This window comes from Ptiloglossa arizonensis, chromosome 6 (assembly GCF_051014685.1).
Source record: "Ptiloglossa arizonensis isolate GNS036 chromosome 6, iyPtiAriz1_principal, whole genome shotgun sequence".
Classification (NCBI taxonomy): domain Eukaryota; kingdom Metazoa; phylum Arthropoda; class Insecta; order Hymenoptera; family Colletidae; genus Ptiloglossa; species Ptiloglossa arizonensis.
In genome coordinates this window covers 14,887,204-14,904,735 of record NC_135053.1, presented here as the reverse complement: position 1 = coordinate 14,904,735, position 17,532 = coordinate 14,887,204, and the positions used below count along the sequence as shown (strand labels likewise).

General features: G+C 30.5%; 3 protein-coding genes across 6 annotated transcripts; 1 reads left to right on the top strand and 2 right to left on the bottom strand.

The window, feature by feature from the left end:
* Positions 1–586: 586 nt before the first annotated feature.
* Positions 587–2,408, bottom strand: LOC143148560 (SOSS complex subunit B homolog). 2 transcript variants are annotated; one of them, XM_076314997.1, is made up of 4 exons: positions 2,262–2,408; positions 1,890–2,183; positions 1,295–1,818; positions 587–1,209 (listed from the first exon to the last, which is right to left on the bottom strand). In XM_076314997.1, the coding sequence occupies exons 3-4, from the start codon at positions 1,751–1,753 to the stop codon at positions 973–975; spliced, it is 696 nt and encodes a 231-aa protein (XP_076171112.1). In that variant the 5' UTR covers positions 1,754–1,818; positions 1,890–2,183; positions 2,262–2,408; the 3' UTR covers positions 587–972. The 2 variants fall into 2 exon arrangements, with proteins under 2 accessions (XP_076171112.1, XP_076171111.1); XM_076314996.1 differs by having other exon boundaries at positions 1,295–2,183.
* Positions 2,394–10,211, top strand: LOC143148559 (armadillo repeat-containing protein 1). 2 transcript variants are annotated; one of them, XM_076314994.1, is made up of 5 exons: positions 2,394–2,921; positions 2,979–3,314; positions 3,391–3,600; positions 3,694–3,863; positions 9,955–10,211. In XM_076314994.1, exons 1-5 carry the CDS (start codon positions 2,820–2,822, stop codon positions 9,962–9,964), a joined length of 828 nt encoding a protein of 275 aa, XP_076171109.1. In that variant the 5' UTR covers positions 2,394–2,819; the 3' UTR covers positions 9,965–10,211. The 2 variants fall into 2 exon arrangements, with proteins under 2 accessions (XP_076171109.1, XP_076171110.1); XM_076314995.1 differs by lacking the exon at positions 9,955–10,211 and having other exon boundaries at positions 2,395–2,921; positions 3,694–3,943.
* Positions 6,568–16,571, bottom strand: Wnd (Mitogen-activated protein kinase kinase kinase 13 wallenda). Of its 2 annotated transcripts, none has more exons than XM_076314987.1 (12): positions 16,250–16,571; positions 13,076–13,152; positions 9,925–10,199; positions 9,665–9,851; positions 9,396–9,587; positions 8,865–9,291; positions 8,559–8,785; positions 8,157–8,481; positions 7,689–8,092; positions 7,397–7,615; positions 7,036–7,231; positions 6,568–6,961 (listed from the first exon to the last, which is right to left on the bottom strand). In XM_076314987.1, exons 1-12 carry the CDS (start codon positions 16,439–16,441, stop codon positions 6,842–6,844), a joined length of 2,841 nt encoding a protein of 946 aa, XP_076171102.1. In that variant the 5' UTR covers positions 16,442–16,571; the 3' UTR covers positions 6,568–6,841. The 2 variants fall into 2 exon arrangements, with proteins under 2 accessions (XP_076171102.1, XP_076171103.1); XM_076314988.1 differs by having other exon boundaries at positions 13,076–13,242; positions 16,250–16,387.
* Positions 16,572–17,532: the final 961 nt, after the last annotated feature.

Below are 17,532 nucleotides of genomic sequence, written 5' to 3'. Positions count from 1 at the left end.
ACTGTTCATTCTATATATAAGGACAAAAAAAATTGTATAAAAATATTAATTTAAAATAAATAATTGGTAATTATTCCATTAAATTTATAGAATGTTGTTTGTTATATAAACATTAAATGAAGGAAAAGTTAAAATAATATATATATGTACATATATAAGGTGGTTTTTAGCTCTATACGATCAAAATTTTTTATTCTCATCCTCTTTCAATAGATAAAAAAATAATTCTTATACAAACGTGAGTTTGATCAGATAACAAAAAACATGCTTTAAAGTTAAACACATAGAATTCTGTATGCATGGCTTGACTGTTCTAAATTGTATAATAAAATTGTCTGTTTAACTAGCTATTTTTATTATCTACTAGTATCTAGTCAATCGTTTAATACTCTTCTAGACGAAGGGCAGATTTGATTCCAATAGCTTTTGTAATCTTTTTAGCTAGGTCTATCCAAGTAGACTTAGCTGAATGTATTAGGGTATTCCTTACTCTGTGTAAATTATGTTTGTACGTATATATAGTCTTTCATTTTTTTGATAAAATATATTTTAAAAAACTACTAAACAAAATTATTTACTAATTAAATGCAGAGTACATACTTTATATCATATATTACATTAGTTTATCAGAATAAGTGAGAAATTTTGATACTTGTATAATGATTTGAAGACAAACCTCAAATTTAAATTTATATAATATATTAAATGTAAAGCTTGTAAATAGGTGAATCAGATATCTTTATTAAATAATTTAAATATTTAATCATTGTCGATGATAATATTTTTACTCTACTGTTCTTAATTGGATTGTCTTCAATTCATGTTATGTTTAATCAGACTCTATCGTATACATTAATTCATGAATATACATATACAGCATTGTTAGAAAAACAGTATATTACAGTTGGCCTGAATGTAATCAGTTGCATATTCTTATTACACATATATAATTAGCCGCTTCTTATTTGTGTGTTATCTACGATCACTGCGTCCACCATTTCGATATCCCCCACGACCACGAGAATTAGTTTTTGTAGCAACCGTTGTTTTTGTAGTTGAGTCACCAGAATATCTTGCTGATCCTCCTGGAAGTCCTGAAGTATTACCACTGTTTCCACTACTACTTCCGTTACTGCCATTTCCACTTTTTGTTGTCGTAGAGCTACCAGATGTACCAGTAGCAGGTGTTGTTGAATTACTTTGAATTGCCTATAATAAAATAAATTTAAATTTATTAAAACATTATTAAAATAAACATTTTATCAAGAGTACAAATAGTTTAAAAGAGTCATACCAATGGTTGCCTTCCAGGTTGACCAGCAATATTATTTGCATTTCCATTATTTGTTATGCTATTGTTAATATTACTACCAGGTGGACCAGATCCGCTTTGATTAATCATTTGCTGTGCCAGAGCAGGATTTGGTTCGCTCATGTTTAACTGTTCATTTATGACCATACAGAATTCTCCAATCTTTTGTATGTCCCCATTTTTTCCTGAATATAATGTTAAACATTGCCTCCAAACAGATGCATATCCCTTTGTCAGTCTTACTATATCACCCGGTACTAGAAGTTGACCAGGCTCGTCCCAAATTGAAACGTTCATACAAGCTGTACTATCCGCCACTTTAAATGTTCGAACTTCGCGGTTTTCTTTGGTGATGGTAGGGTGGCCAACTTCCAGAACAATAAACACTACATTAATGTTTTTTTGGCCCGGCCGTATATCTTTTATTAGTACGTATTCCATTGTTCTAACAATCAATGTACACTTTACACTAGAACACTTTGCGAACAATCACCTGACAAGTGTATCTGAAAATATGTCAGATGTACGTTCCTACTTTACGTGTTGTTTAATTTAACTTCCCTATTATCCTCAATACCTGTTAGAGCTCGTATACTACATCAACTTCTTTCTAGAAATACTTAGGGTAACACTAATGAAAGTCTAAAGCTCTCAATTGCGTAAAATAAGAAAGAAATTCATTAGAGAAGTAATACGAGTATTATGCTGTTGGTAGCTGATAGAGCGAATGTCGGCCATCTTATTCTAGTACGTCATCCAAACACTAGTTTCGCTACTGTACTACAATATGCGCGTCATCGAAACAATTTGGTAGCAGCTGGCATTAGCATGACTGTTGCTGTTATTACTACGTAGGGTAATGCTGACATACCTATTTGAATTACGCATGTGTATTATATGTATTTATGTATATATGTGAATTACCTATTATATATATTCACGTACTTACCACACACATCGTAAAGAATTTATGCATATGTCAAGCATATATATATCTTTTGTCCACTTTTGCTTTTTTAAAAAGCATTTGTTGTATGTGAAATATTTTCTACGTCAGAGATACACTTATGTAAATGTATCCTGTGTTATCTTATTTTGCTTTTCTTTTACAAAATCAGCCAATAAATTTTTTTTAAACAACATAATATTAACTTCATTAAATATATTATCAATTGTAAACAATTTTAAAACAGTAGATTGATTTTGATTTGATATTCTATAGATTATAGTTTAACTGTAGACTTACAGGACTTGACCCACTAATCAATTTAAAACCTATTCTGTGCTTTGAAATGTCATGGTATCAGTTTGATGAATGCATTCGACTATCGTGAAACGTGTATTCTGACTACTAAATATTTGATTTAATAAAAATATTCAGATAATTCCATTAATTTCTGAATGGCTATCAATATAAACGAAAACGGATAACCGTATAACGAGACTCAATATACTTTTTCTTGTTTGGTTTAAAATCAAGTTAATGTCAACATTACACTTTTAGATAATGGACGTGGACGATTCTATAGATCCAAAAGTTGTGAAAGTAACTCTCGAAACGTACAAAAAGTTGGCTCTTGATTTTACAAACCATGACACAATCCTAAAGGTAAGATTTTTTCAAATTTATTAATATTTGACTATTATCACAATCTTTTTATTCTAGGATAAAACAGTTTTGTCATACGTAGCATACGTCTTAGAAGTACCAGATTTCGAGATTATTAATTTAAGCTTAGATATTCTCGAATTATTTGTTAAAAATGTGGATAATTATGTACACATAACCTCTACTTTTGGAGTTCGAGAAGCTTTGGATGCAATTATAAATAAATGTAGTATGGATGAACTAAAGATAGCTAAGCGAGCTCAAAATATCAAAAATGATATAGAAAGAATGAAACCACCAATATATAATTTACGTAGCAGATGTCGAAGAGTTATTGAACCTAAAAAACTAAAAACTCATGTTATTATATTACACGTTCAAGGTTTATTACCGGTAAATACAATCAATATATAATTATTTTAATATTGTAAATTTAGTATCTCATACTAATGATGGATATACGAAATAGGAAACCCGTTCAGAGTTGGAGTCAATATTGATAAGGATTAACGGACTAGTTTCTCTTGTAGTTGATGTGGAACATCAGCGTGTTACAATGCGTACATTAAGTTATGTCACAGCAAAACAAATTGCAGAAGCTATTCAAAACAATACAGATAACATGGAAGCAAGATTATTTACAAGAAATAAATTTAATCAAGAGTATCTTGTTAAATTGGTAAATATATATATGTGTATAGATTTTTAACATATAATATTTAAGTAAGATTACATATTTTCTTAATAATATATATTATATACATCTTTCAAGGTTCATACAGAAGACAATGGTGATACTGATGATATGCCAGATTATTTACCTGAAGAAGATGAGCCAGAGGATGAAAAAGAAGGCGTTGTATCTTTGTTTACTGGATTAAGACAAAGTGCTTCATCATTGTACAAATCTACTGCTGAATTTCTCCACAATTCATTTTATTGGTAAATTCAAACGTAGTTACATTAAACGTAATTTTTTTATTCTATGATCGGCAAGCAATTTAATAAAAGTAGTAAATGTTTGAAGTTGTTAATTTGATGAAAACATGTTTTTACCAAATTTATTTTGAATCTTTGATTAATAATTGCATAATATCATGACATTTTTAGATTTTTATTTTTCCATTATAATATCAGAAATGTAAACATGTTCATTTTTCATTATTTTTAATATTATATTCATTCATTAATCATATTTATTACAAAAATAACAAGAACACATAGTGTTCAATTTTTCTATGTATTTTCAAGACTGTCAAGTGTATACACATTGAAGAATGTAAACAACAAACATAATTTTACTTTACATCCTTAACAGCAATGGAAGTTTGTCATTACTTACATTTTTTTTTTAATTAAACTGTACATACACCATGTATTTAAATTTCTTACAAATTTATAACTAAACAGAGAATTATAAAATATTTAAAAAATACAAGATATAAAGCAATTAGTTATGAAACCTTGGCATAATTATAAAGTACAGTAAAAAAAATTATTATTATGAAGTTGATGAATGTAAATAAGGTTGTACACGACAAAGATTTTACCAGTGTATGTGTACCATTAACTTAGCATTTATGTTATAAAAAGCTGTTTATTTCAAATTACATTGAGTTTTTTAAATTATTAATATAACTTTTTAAACATAGAAGTGGTTGAAATATCTCATTATTGTACATATGATAACCTCTTCTATTAGAATTTCTTTCTTTTAATACGTCCATTTTTCTCATTATTTTTACATTATTGAAAAAAGGCTGTGCGAATATTTATTATATATATTTTAATAAATTAATATATTTCTATATAAAGTGAAATAATAGCATATATTATTGGCTTTTTTCACACAAAAATATTTATTTCTTAATGAAATAGAAACATTAAATTATGTATTTTGTTTCTAAACATTAATGAATATGAATCATTGAGGTCTTGTACTTAAGAAAAATTAAGAAAATTATTTAATTTCAAGAGAAGTGAAATACAACATTAATAAAACTCACCAGAATAAAACAAAATAAATCGATTATTGTAAATCAACTTTATTGTTTGTAACACAAATTTTATGTACCGCTTCTATTATTAAAGAATAATAGAACTAGTCAGTTTAGCTGCCACTGCACAAGAAGGAACAATTTATGCAACTACCTGCATAAATATAATCGATACAATATGTATGATTGTTAGAAAGTACATCTCTGTATGTCTTATTAATTACTTCGTCCAAATGAGCACATCAAAATGTTATACTGTATCTTATTTACTATTTTCTTAAGTTTATGTTGTATTGTCTATATTTACAATGTATAGTAATTGTCATTAAGGCAATTTGAGTTTCAAAGCAGGTACAATAGATGGATGCAGAACAGTACTTTGGACAATTGAGTTGACAATTGAGTTGACAATATCGTCTAGTTATGCATACGTAATTGCAATACTTATTGTTATTAATTTGAAAGAATGAGTATGACTTTCATGTACAGTCCAATACTATTGTTGAGTTTCAGTTTGAAACTCAGACAACCTGCACTGATTTCACTATGTTTATGATACAACTTATACTAATTTTATTATAAACATAGTCATTAAATTAGATTTTTTCATTTTATAATTGAGAAATGAAATAAAATCTATTACATGCAGTACTTTACGTACATCAATAGTAAGATTAACTGTAAAAATGTAATTTTAGTGCATCAAAAATATTTCATGACATCGTTGTGATAAAGTAATTATAAAGTAATACCTCATGTCATTTATAATTTAATTCTTTCTCAGAAGTAAAAAGTTCATTAAATTGAGAAATTATATTGTTTTTGCACAATTCTATATCCAATTATATGTTTTAATTGTTTCATATTGCATATTACAACTTGATTAATTTTTAACTTTCTTTTTTCTAAATACTTCAATAGTCATTGTTTGGTGTACTTTATGCAAATTGCCACAGGCACTTATGTTGTAAAATTTATTTAATCATTGTCATTCTGTTGCTTATTATCTAGATCGTTTCTTAAAGTATGTATCTTTCTAATGAAATATTTATTCTTTTACGACTCCATTGTATTTATATACAATACTTTCTTGTAAACTACCGTACAGTTATACGAGTTTACTATTTTTTTTAATCAATCTCTACACTATGGTAGATTCTATATATACATACTAACGAATACAATCATCATGAATTGATTTTGCATTCATTGTAAAAATTATTAATTCAAAATGGATTGAATTTATATTAATAATGTGAGACAAATGCAATATGTGATAACAATTAACTCATACTTAGATGCAATTGATATATCTACTACAAGGAACTATAAAAGAATAAGAGATAATGGAATGAATATTTTATGAAATAATGAATTATTTTCCCTTTTCTATGAAAGTATGAGGTGGATGTATTTACAAATAATACTATATAGTAACATGTTATTAATCATATTTTTGTAAATTTTCATCCCAATTGAAAATATTATCAATTTATGTTCCATTTCTTTTCATAGAAAAAGTAATTATAGTTTTAAGTAGCTATTTTCTTTAGTATAGAGTAAGCTACACTATATAAATAATGATAAAAAGTTAATTTTCATTCAATTAATGAATCCATTGAACTTTTTAGTGGTTAACATATTTGAAAAAGTAATAAAGTTGCATTTAAGTTTAGAATATGATTCAAAACTGTTTCACTCATTTTTAACCAATGTTCGAAATGTTTCAAATATTGATGTAATATTTCATTGATAAATAATGCATAAAATTAATGTACATACATATCTAACATATATCTTAAGAGGATAAATATCTACAATATTTAACACAGGATAGAATGAGAACATACACTACAGAAATGCACTGGCTATTAGGTACTTATAATATATCACTCATAAATGAGATATAAAAATCGTGGTAATTTAGACGCTGCTTTCTATTTTCAAATTTGCACCTACTGATTGGGATGCAATTGTAATCTCACTGACTTCGTCTGTTTCTGATTGACTTGATGTATCAGAAACATCACCTATTCCTTTTCTCTAAACAAGAACAAAAATGTCACATATACTATGTTCTAGACATTAATAATAAAAGAAAAAGTATTTTAACTCACCTTATGGGAATAACAAATGTTACGAAGTACTCTTTGCATATCAGGATTACTTTCTAACGTGGAGGACTGACTGGACGGAGGATGTGAATATTCAGAAGTGTTTTCTTCATCAGAAGCTAACGCTCGTTTTATTCGTACAGTTGCATGTTTAAATCTTCTTAATCTAGATCCAGGACCAATTGGTCTTCTTGCAATACTACAAGTAAAGTATAACATGATAAAGTCAGAAATATAATACCATATGATAATAATTATATATTACATATTTAAGAATATTATCACTATGATTAATAATAAATATTATTTTTCCCTATATTAAACAAATATACGATACTCGCGTTTTTGTTTTAAGACTGTTTACCTTCTTCTTCGAAGAGAATAATTATATGTGTAACTTGGATCTTCGCCTTCTTCATCTGACCAACTTTCTTCACAAGCATCATCTTCATGATCGCATAAAGTATCTATATTATCAGAACAAGGCCGTGTTTTAATTTCAGATTGTTCTTGTTGTACATTAGTACCGTTAACGATAATTCCACAAAAATGTCCAGATAATTTCACTGATTCCTCTTTACCTCTGAAATCATTTATTAATTGTTTATAATTATCACTATTAAATTTTATAGATTTATATTTAAAATATACCTTACCTATGTGATATTATCACATCGTCACAATTTCCATTATCTATAGGAGAAATAAGGCGATTGGCGTTGATAATTTCGCTAACTTTTCGACCAAGCGTTTCAAGATTATCGTCGTCACTACAGTCCTTTAAACGTTCATTTCCATTTGCATGATTTTCATTTGAAGGTTCAGGACTGGAACACGGACTAGATTGCATTCTATAATGAGCTTCGGACAAAATTGAATTTCCATTTAAACACTCTGGTGCTTGTTTACTTAATGACTGTTTATTAATGCTATTTACAGAAAGTTTTTCTGTCGACGATACTGCAGTTGTATTTGTAATAGGACTGAAATCAGTTTCACTGATGTGCATCATATCTGTTTGTGTTTGACTATCTACAAAACGTGCACATACTTCTGTACTCTGAAAATAAATAAGTATTCAACATTAAATAAAATTATATACATTTTTTTATATAAATACATACTTTTCTTTCACGATGAGGACTTGATCTTGGGCTAGAACTTACACCGCATCCAGATCCTACTCTACGATGTCTGTATTTGCGTTGTTTAAAACTATTACTAGGAGCTAAAACTGTCTCTGGTTGATTGGATTCATTTAATTGCGTATACATGGTTGCTTTTACTGGACTTTGAGGACAATCCGTTGGAGATGGTGGAGTTGTTGGTGTAGATGACGTTGAAAATTGTGTTGTAGGATTACGCCTACGATGAAGTCTTTCTTGAGCTTTTAAAAGAGGATGTACAAGCCGTTTCTTACATTGTTTATATCCATTTTGTTGTTCCCGTCTAAAAAATAAAAAATTTAACGAATTTATCAATTGTTCTATTTTTGAATTTATTTTATATGTCAATTTATTACTTACTTGATTACATCTCGCTCACGCTGTTCCAATTGTAATAAAACAGCGCTTAACTCTAAGTACAAATTATTGGTACGTTCAAGTTTACGTTCGTAGTGTTCTCGAATATCTTGAGCATGCCTCAACTCATCTTCACGTCGTCGAATCAGATCAGCTTCAAATCTTGGACTACTACAACTATTTGTTTGCATTTGCTTCATGTGATCCCTGATTTCTTTCTTCCACGATTGCTATAATTATCCCAATGTTTAAATAATTGAATTTTATATATACCATTATGTTTTTCCAAGAATGTTATTATCATTTTACCTGCGTTTTAAAATAATCATCAGGTTTTGTACACAACACCTCAACTGCTGCAATACCAAGGTGAATTTCAATGTGCTTGAAAGAAGGTCTATTACGTGGTTTTGCAGCCCAACATTGTTTTACAAGTAACCTGTAACCTTCTGGACAACTTGCAGGAATTGGTAAGTGAAGAGAATTGTTACCCACACCCCAAATAATTGCGGAAGAATCTACATCTTTGTATGGTATTTCTCCACTTAATAATTCCCACAGTACAACACCATATGACCATATATCTACTTTTTCAGAACAGGGCTCATTTCTAATTATCTCTGGTGCCATCCAAGCAACAGTACCAGCAAAACTCATTCGTGTACTAATTTCATTCCATTCTCTACTTGTTCCAAAATCACTGATTTTTACTACTTCTCCTTGTCCTATTAACACACTAAAAATATAGATAACATTATAAAAATACATAATTTTCAAGGAAATGAAAACTTTTTGTCTAAAAATCATAATAATTGAGTTATATTACATTAAGCATCATACTTTGGGCTTTTAAGATCTCTGTGTATAATTTTATGTGCATGAAGATAGGCCATTCCAGCTGCAATTTGTTTTGACCATGATACCAATCTGGGAGGTGGAACTGGTTCTCCAGCCCTAAGAAGATCGTATAATGGTCCATATGGACAAAATTCCATTATTATACAATAACATGGTGCTTGAGTACAAACTCCTCTGAAAATACATAGAAATATTTTATATTAAAAATTGTTATATAATTTTTCATTTTCATAATACATTTGAAAACTTACTTAAATTGAACAATATTTGGATGATTAAGTTTTCGTAAATGTCGTATATCAGTCTCACGTGGTTCACGTACTTTTTTTACAGCTACAACTTCTTTATTTAATTTACCACTAAATACTGCTCCTTGAGCTCCAGACCCAAGCCACTGAAGTTCACTAATTGATTCAAATGGTATTTCCCAATCATCCGCTATAATAATTTCGTGTTAATTCCTAATCATATTTAAAAAAAATGTATTAAATATGTAGAAAGAATTATTTACTTTGATGTCCTTTAATTTTCTCATTTACAGCTGCTTTTGAAAGCATAGTCCAAACTGGGCGCATACACCCTAGTATACCTTCCACCCAACTTGTTCTTTGTGCATCTAGAGTTACTGAACCTGGAGTACATTTTGTTGCAGTTTCACTGGAATTACTATTGCTTTCAGAATTGGTATGACTGTTATTAGGTAATTGAACATCACGTGAGTCAGTGATGATAGGACCACCTGCAATACCACTCAACTGGCCCAATTCTTCTTGAATGCATAACATGCTACAAAAAATAATGTAAGACATTTAAAAAATTTAAGTTTCAAAATGTAAGGCAAAAAATATTAAAGAAACAATGTTTAGGTATTTTTTAATATATTATCCTTGTAATAAAATAAAATAATCATTATTTATGTACTAAAATTACATTTTCATTGATTATTGCTTTTGAAAACGAGTTAATTATTTCTATTGTTATTTGATATGACCTGGCAATGTCGGCAATAATAAAATAAATATATCTTATTTGAAAAATATAATAAGCTATGGATAAATAAATGAAACATACTTATTCCTTTTGTTGTAATTTTTAACATAAATTATTAGAAATAATATTTTTTACAAACATAGTACTAGTTAATTTTATTTATATGCTAGAATAATATATATGAAATATAACAAATGATTGGAACTACTTTTGGTTTATTTTTTGAAAATTATTAACATGACCTTGAGTGAAGTTTTCAAGGTCGCGCGTGATTACTTTATGTATAGGTCAAAGATGACAAGGAAAGAGTGATGTACCAATGGAAGTTTATCTTATGTGTTTGTGTTTGTATGCTTAGTGAAGCACAGACATAATTCCCTTCTATTGCATCTCGCGATATATATTAAGGGCTGAAAGTCACATATGTAATGTGCAAGTAACTATATGTACGTATAATGTTAATTATCAACTAAAAAAGTTTTATAAACCATTAATTTCGATTCTTACTTTACCTTAAATAGATTTTATCATTATTGAAAAAAAAATTATAAATCACAAATAATTACATTCATACGTAGTATGATAATGATTATCTGAAACTTGTTTTTTTTTTCAAATAATAGGAATACATTAGAAATTAAATAATTATGTGTTTAATCAAGTAACGATTAATATTAATTTTTACGTAAATGTAATGATCGTTATTAATGTAAAAATAGTAAAAAATTAATGCTTAAAATATAATTGCATAAACGTGTTCAGCAAGCTTTATATTTTAATTGATTATCAGTTATCGATTTGACTGATACATGTTGTAAAGAAAGTAAATACTTCAAGGGCTTTTCATCCATTTAAAGCTGCACAAATGCAATGGCGGATACGCACGCCAGAGTAATTCAAGAGAAATAAACTGTTATTATTTTATCCGCCCGAAATGTAGAACAGTTGTTTCTAAAGCCATTCTAAGTTAAGGTCAGAGCATGTAAAGGAATGAAGAGATAATTATTTGAGTTTAAGTTAATAATCAAACGATAGTCGCATTTGCATTAGGTTTATACATGATATTAATCGAAGGAATTGTGATTGGTAGAGAAATCAATTATTGTTCCGATTTGAAGTCTGGTCTTATCACGGTGCAAACAGTCAGCTGATGATACAATCGCGTTATTATGTTCGCAGTCAAGGAACTTTCTTCGAGCGAATTGTGTTGTTGAAGAAACATAATATGTAGTTATGTATTTCAGTATGTTTTGTGATGTTTAAATACTATTTTTGGTTTCATATTGGACACGAAACTGTATAAAAATAATTTAATAAAAAATTCATCGACTTTAAATTTTCATTACGTTTCGTGTATGAAAAAAGGTTGCATTTACTAACAATGTAATTACTATACAATTATTGTACAAATTACATAAAACATAACATAAAAAAATAATTAAAAAGTTACTTTACTATAGAATTAGCAATAAATATATAAACTGTCTCTTTGTAAAATGATGTGCTCGAAATAATTAAAATTAAAAATTGAAAATAAGAATCGCATTTTACTGATTAGGATGATTTTTGTACGTGATTTGTACACCTGTCAAATGTATAACCAGCGATTGTAAATCGTAAACACGAATCAAGTGACAAGTAATGTTATAAGTAAAACGATATTACTAACAATATAAGTGTAGCGTAGATATTCCAAGAAGCGTTCTCTACTTCAAAATGTATTATGCATTTTATGCTATATAATTTTATGAGAATATTTTGCGTTCATTAAAAATGTTGAAATCACATGTTAAAATTACATACTTGTTAAAACCGAAAAAGATGAAAAGATGCAAGTGCAAAATCGCGCGAAAAAACCCATGTCTTAAATATTTAATAAATTTAAAATATTGCAAACACAAGTTTATGTGTGGATGTATAAGTACGAGGACAAGATCGAAGCCGTCAACGATGGTGCCGTTATCGGAAGCGCATTCCGACGATTTGGCCTTCGAGCTCACCTCCTCGTACCGACGTTGTTTGGAGCGACCACATCGTCGTTCCGCGTCTTCCGGAGGAAAAACCGTGTAAAGACCATCGTACAATGCGTAGCATATGGATATAGCACTCTTGTCACATGCACTGACAGAAAGTGTTACAAAATCATGCCACCGATCGAACGTTTGCGAGACAAGCAAAAAATAAGTACGAGAAAACTACACGCGATACATACGAGCACGAGACATATCGTAAACTGACAAGTTCGTCGGTAGAGGGCCGCATTTACCGTTTGCTTCTTCAATATGACATACGCGTGACGATCAAGTGTAATGTATTGTTCGTAGCTACTAATGTATATAATTCAATAATATTAAAAATTGTATTATTTACAAATTCTATCTTATATGATCTTATTCGTAGCGTAAACGTATATGATCAAATTTGTATTTAAACTGATAATACAAACCAGATATTATTTTCTATTCATTTAACTTTAAACAGTAATTCATGGTATACATGTAACAGACGATTAAGCATACGCATGCGCAACTGTAACGCGCGTAGTTCTGCGTAAGAAAGCGCGCTATTTCAAATGTACATTTATATAACGATGAAGGTGTGTAGGCAAGTATCAGAATTTGCAAAATAGATTTCTATTATTGTTTGATATTGTTTTAGTCGACTACTCTTACCTATTAGTAAATATGTGCGTTTCCGGGTGTGAAGGGGATAGAACTACTTGATTGACACCCGATGACGCTTCTGTTTCCTGAAATTCAAGTTTATACATCTCAGGTTGAGATAGTGTCTCGGTTTCAGCAGGGGTGCGCATTCTTTTCTATCTTTCCGTATTCAAGTTCTAAAACAAGAATTATACACTCGTTAAATAGAATATTTTCTTTCGTCACCGTTTCTTTTTTCATGTTGTCAAATATGTTTCTGATTATTTCATCGTGTATACGTGTAAAGTGTAATGTTATTCGTTACTGCATTAGCCAGAGTAAAACAACAGACGAAAAGGAGAAGAGACGAATAAGAAATTACCTTTGGCATAACATGGGGAGGTTGGGTTCAATGGAATGCCGATCTAGTAAGAGGCGTGGTATGTGGCCGTCACATACCAAACTTAACCGTGGTTTTATTTTTCGTGTAGATTCTTTAGATCAGGATGGACTGTATTTGCATTTTTTAGTTAACGATTTAGAAACCTTATCATGGAAAAAAAAAGATAAATAGGTGGAGGAAAGGCAATTTAAAACTTTTTATTTTAATTATGAAAAATCATTTTTCTTAATAAATTGTGATTAAAACCTACATAGAAGCGAAAATTGTGATCTTACTTTAAATTTTGTTCTTGATCAACTAGTATGACATTAAACTGTACGTTTATTATAAATGCTGTTTAGTCGAAGAGTAGAACGAACAAGTTAATTACGCATCCAACCAGATCTATAATATCTACCATATACACCGGTTTAAACGCGGCACCCTTTCGCGCCACGAAAAAAAAAAAGAATACGGAGTTTTGTACAGTGAGTCACTCGTAGGCGTGCCTTGGATTAATCCCAAGCACCTGTGCTGAAGACTAGGTAAGCGTTAACATACTACTAGCAACCCCCGAAACCTTCTAAATCTCATGTCAGTGGCAATTTACTTCCGATTACAAATAAGATACATAACAAGAATTCCAAGAACGTTTTAATGAAATATTTTATTATGCGATGAATTTTCTACAATTAATTATATGGAACGTATATTTCATTATTGTTTAGTACGCTTGTGAATCGTTATCGTTTGATTCCGCGAAAAAGATACTTAAAGTTTTGCTTGAGTTAACAGATCGATGTTCCAAAAGAATGAATACGTTACACCCCTTCTTTCTTATGTAGACTTATTCCTGTGTACAAAGTTGGGAAAAATGAATTGTAACGAGAGGGTACTTATTGATACCGATTTTATCGCTTTATTGACCATTACTTATAATGTTGTAACGTAACCGAGCAAATACATTATCGTATAAATTTTGAATATTCAGAAAATAACAGGTCTGAAGAATGCAGATAAATAGGATCGCGTTATTAAGAACTTGATGACTAATGTGAACCGACAAATTTAATAAAGCTAACAGAATATATTACATCACCTTTAACATTTTTAATGTTTTTCGCATATACATGTCTTCGTGATTTCATTGCGTTTGGAAAACTATCACAAGGTTTTATAGAATATTCTAAAAATATTTCTCAATATTGAGGTTGCCCAAATAATACAGTTCGGACAGAAAAGTTCGAAGAACTTTTTCATTTCATGAATGAAAGATTATTGTAAAGTGAATTAATTATTTAATTAAAAAAAAAAAAAAAAAAAAAAGAATATACAGTAACATCTATATCGTTGCATACACGGTGCATTTATACGAATACATCTTCACTCTGGTTAAAGGAACACGACCCCGTTGGAAGAGATACAAGGAGAATGAAGTTGAAGCAAATTCATTTTTACCGTTGTTTGAAAAACACGAAATGTGATCTGCACATTTAAACCAACAAATAACGTAAAACAATACGATCGAAATATTGCCAGAACGAGTTGTTTTATTTTAACATTTTTTCACACTACTGAATTATAATTCTGGAAAACGACATAAAAGTTTAAATGTATTGCAATCTCATAAAAAAGTAGAACGAAATGTGGTACCAGATTAACTCTGACTATCATTTTTTTATTTATTTGTATTTGCGTCTCTTTTATTATAAAATTTGGTATATATACGTAAAAATAAAACGCATATGTATTGTTAAATATTTCGCTAAAACAACACAATGTACACAATTGTACTGCACATCCTAGCATTGAAATCACCCGATAAATTCAGTGATCGCAATGCTGTCTACAGTATTAAAGTGATCGGCACATGTATTACTACGGCTCAGTTTTAAACGGACGCAGTTTTAATAAGGTTTTGAAAAATTAATTCCATTATGTTAGAGTTCCACGATATTTTCGAATATGACAAGTAAAGTGAAATTCGATGTAATCTACATGCTCAAAGGCAGGTGATATAGTGAGGGAGATATAAAAACTTGATAAATAACCAATTACTAAATTTCATACTTAATTATCAAAGAAAATAAGCATATTTAATCTTATATTTTTCGATACAAAATAACGAATCTACCAACTTTTCTATTTAAATATCCGTAAGTATGAAATTATGAGTGCATTTTGTAATTTTTATACAAAGAATTGATCAAGAAAATTGTTTTAAAAATATATCATTGTTGTCTTTGTGTACCAGTACTCAATTTCACTATTTTACTGGTTTCAAATGCATTATTTACAATTATACGAAATCATTAAGAATCGGAATATTGTTCTACAATGTTAATATTTATTTTGGCCATAACAATGATTCTTATAATAAGAGCAATTACATGTGTTGAAAACTAATTTCTAATTTATCTTTTTTTCATTCTTATAAAAGTGACCGAAGTATCTATCGAAGAGGTAAACTGAGTACAGTTCACAGTGCCGACAGTTAGGCCCTAGTAACGTTTCAATCCGTGTAACGCTGCAAGAGAGTAGTATAAAACGTGTACCGCTGCGACGGACGCAACGAGATCCGTACTCAATGCAGAACGATCGGGAACGAGCTTTCACTTTCCTCGAGCGGCTTGCACAAGCGAGACACTACCGTGGTCAGGGCTCATGATATTTGGCATGAAAAACTCGTCGAAGCATGAAGCGTCACATATTTGTAAAAGATAGAACGAACTGAACGAAACTCTCGTGTTTGGAACCGAGGAAGAGGAAGAGAATGGGAGACGCTTTATCGATTAAGCCCACGCTACAACCCCTCTTCTTACCTGTACAAAAAATTCCTGCCGACAGTGACGGCGATAACAACGATTCTCTACGAAGTATCCATAAAGTTGTAACTGGCGCCATGCATTTGTGAAGTCTTCGCAACTGCTGAATCTGTCACTATAAGGTGCACAAGAGTCTTCGACTCTCAGAGATATTATCCTCGTCTTGTACGTCACAATAATCATACACATGAATATGCACGTATTGCACTTCTTCGAACGTGACACTGTATGTATCTGTCCGAGTTGTAAGCGAGCTCAAAGAGCCGCGAATATCTTCCTGTTGACGGTCATGAAAACAACCCCGCAACACCCCGACGCTCGACGCGTCCAGCGGACACTAAACAAAATGGCGCGCACCATTGTCCACGGCTTCGACACCAGAGTGCGCCCGTCTTCTATGTCGTGTATAAAGACGGCGTCCCTGTATTATACAGCAGGCACAAGGGGGGGAGGGTGGCTAAGTTGGAACAGGTCCGTCTATTCAAACCACGCCTCTTAGTATTCGAGTCGTGCACACTAATCCACCGCGCATGCTGTGTGTGTGTACGCAGGTTAACAGGGACGCCATACTTTCAAAAAATATGTTGAAAAAATATTTTCTTTATCTGCGCATTTTTGTTTTTTTTTCTTTATAAAAGCTTTAACCAATCTAATTGTTCAAGATTATTGTATGTTCGGTATTAGGAGGAAACTTACATTTTGAAATAATTTTATAATGAATAAAACATTTGAGAAATAACAGGTGTGCGTCCCTGAATGCGTTAGATGGCGCCACGACTTTACATGTTACTTCCTTCCACCCCGTATTATGAAAAATCGCTAACACAAAGCTGTAGGGTATTATCTTCTTGTCTTATCGAGAAAGAAAGAGGATTTTATGAATTCTATGTGGACTCCTCATACCTTGAAACATACAAAACTAACTAATATACGTAAAGCTTTTTTCTTTTTTTCTGCCTACACACACTATCGTCAGATTCAGGGGATTTGTGGTGGGGTGGTATGTTTAATCTTAAAGGTGCTCAATAGTTAGGACATGCAGTGGGGGCGATGAAGGGGCAGCAAACGAGTTCCTGACAATCGTGGCTGTACCTGTAACGCTTGACCGATGCTAGAGAACGGTGTGGATAGTGCATCTGTCGTTGTTTATGTAGTATTCTCTAGATTATAGGTCCTGTTTTTTTTTTACCTTTACATAACACGACTAAAACATTGACCTTGAGACATCTTACGTAGCCACAGTAGGGCGTTTTATTAAAAATTTCAAAGTATTATTAAAT

What these genes read in the sequence shown, in the direction of transcription:
- LOC143148560 (XM_076314996.1), bottom strand. Translation starts at nt 1,753, where the DNA reads ATGGAATACGTACTAATAAAAGATATACGGCCGGGCCAAAAAAACATT. An exon ending in AACCTGGAAGGCAACCATTG is followed by an intron (nt 1,210 to 1,294) that starts GTATGACTCTTT and finishes ATTTTATTATAG; the next exon opens with GCAATTCAAAGTAATTCAAC.
- LOC143148559 (XM_076314994.1), top strand. Translation starts at nt 2,820, where the DNA reads ATGGACGTGGACGATTCTATAGATCCAAAAGTTGTGAAAGTAACTCTC. An exon ending in ACCATGACACAATCCTAAAG is followed by an intron (nt 2,922 to 2,978) that starts GTAAGATTTTTT and finishes TTTTTATTCTAG; the next exon opens with GATAAAACAGTTTTGTCATA. An exon ending in AAGAGTATCTTGTTAAATTG is followed by an intron (nt 3,601 to 3,693) that starts GTAAATATATAT and finishes ACATCTTTCAAG; the next exon opens with GTTCATACAGAAGACAATGG.
- Wnd (XM_076314987.1), bottom strand. Translation starts at nt 16,441, where the DNA reads ATGTGTATGATTATTGTGACGTACAAGACGAGGATAATATCTCTGAGA. An exon ending in AGAGATCTTAAAAGCCCAAA is followed by an intron (nt 9,292 to 9,395) that starts GTATGATGCTTA and finishes CTATATTTTTAG; the next exon opens with TGTGTTAATAGGACAAGGAG. An exon ending in ATGATTATTTTAAAACGCAG is followed by an intron (nt 8,786 to 8,864) that starts GTAAAATGATAA and finishes GGATAATTATAG; the next exon opens with CAATCGTGGAAGAAAGAAAT.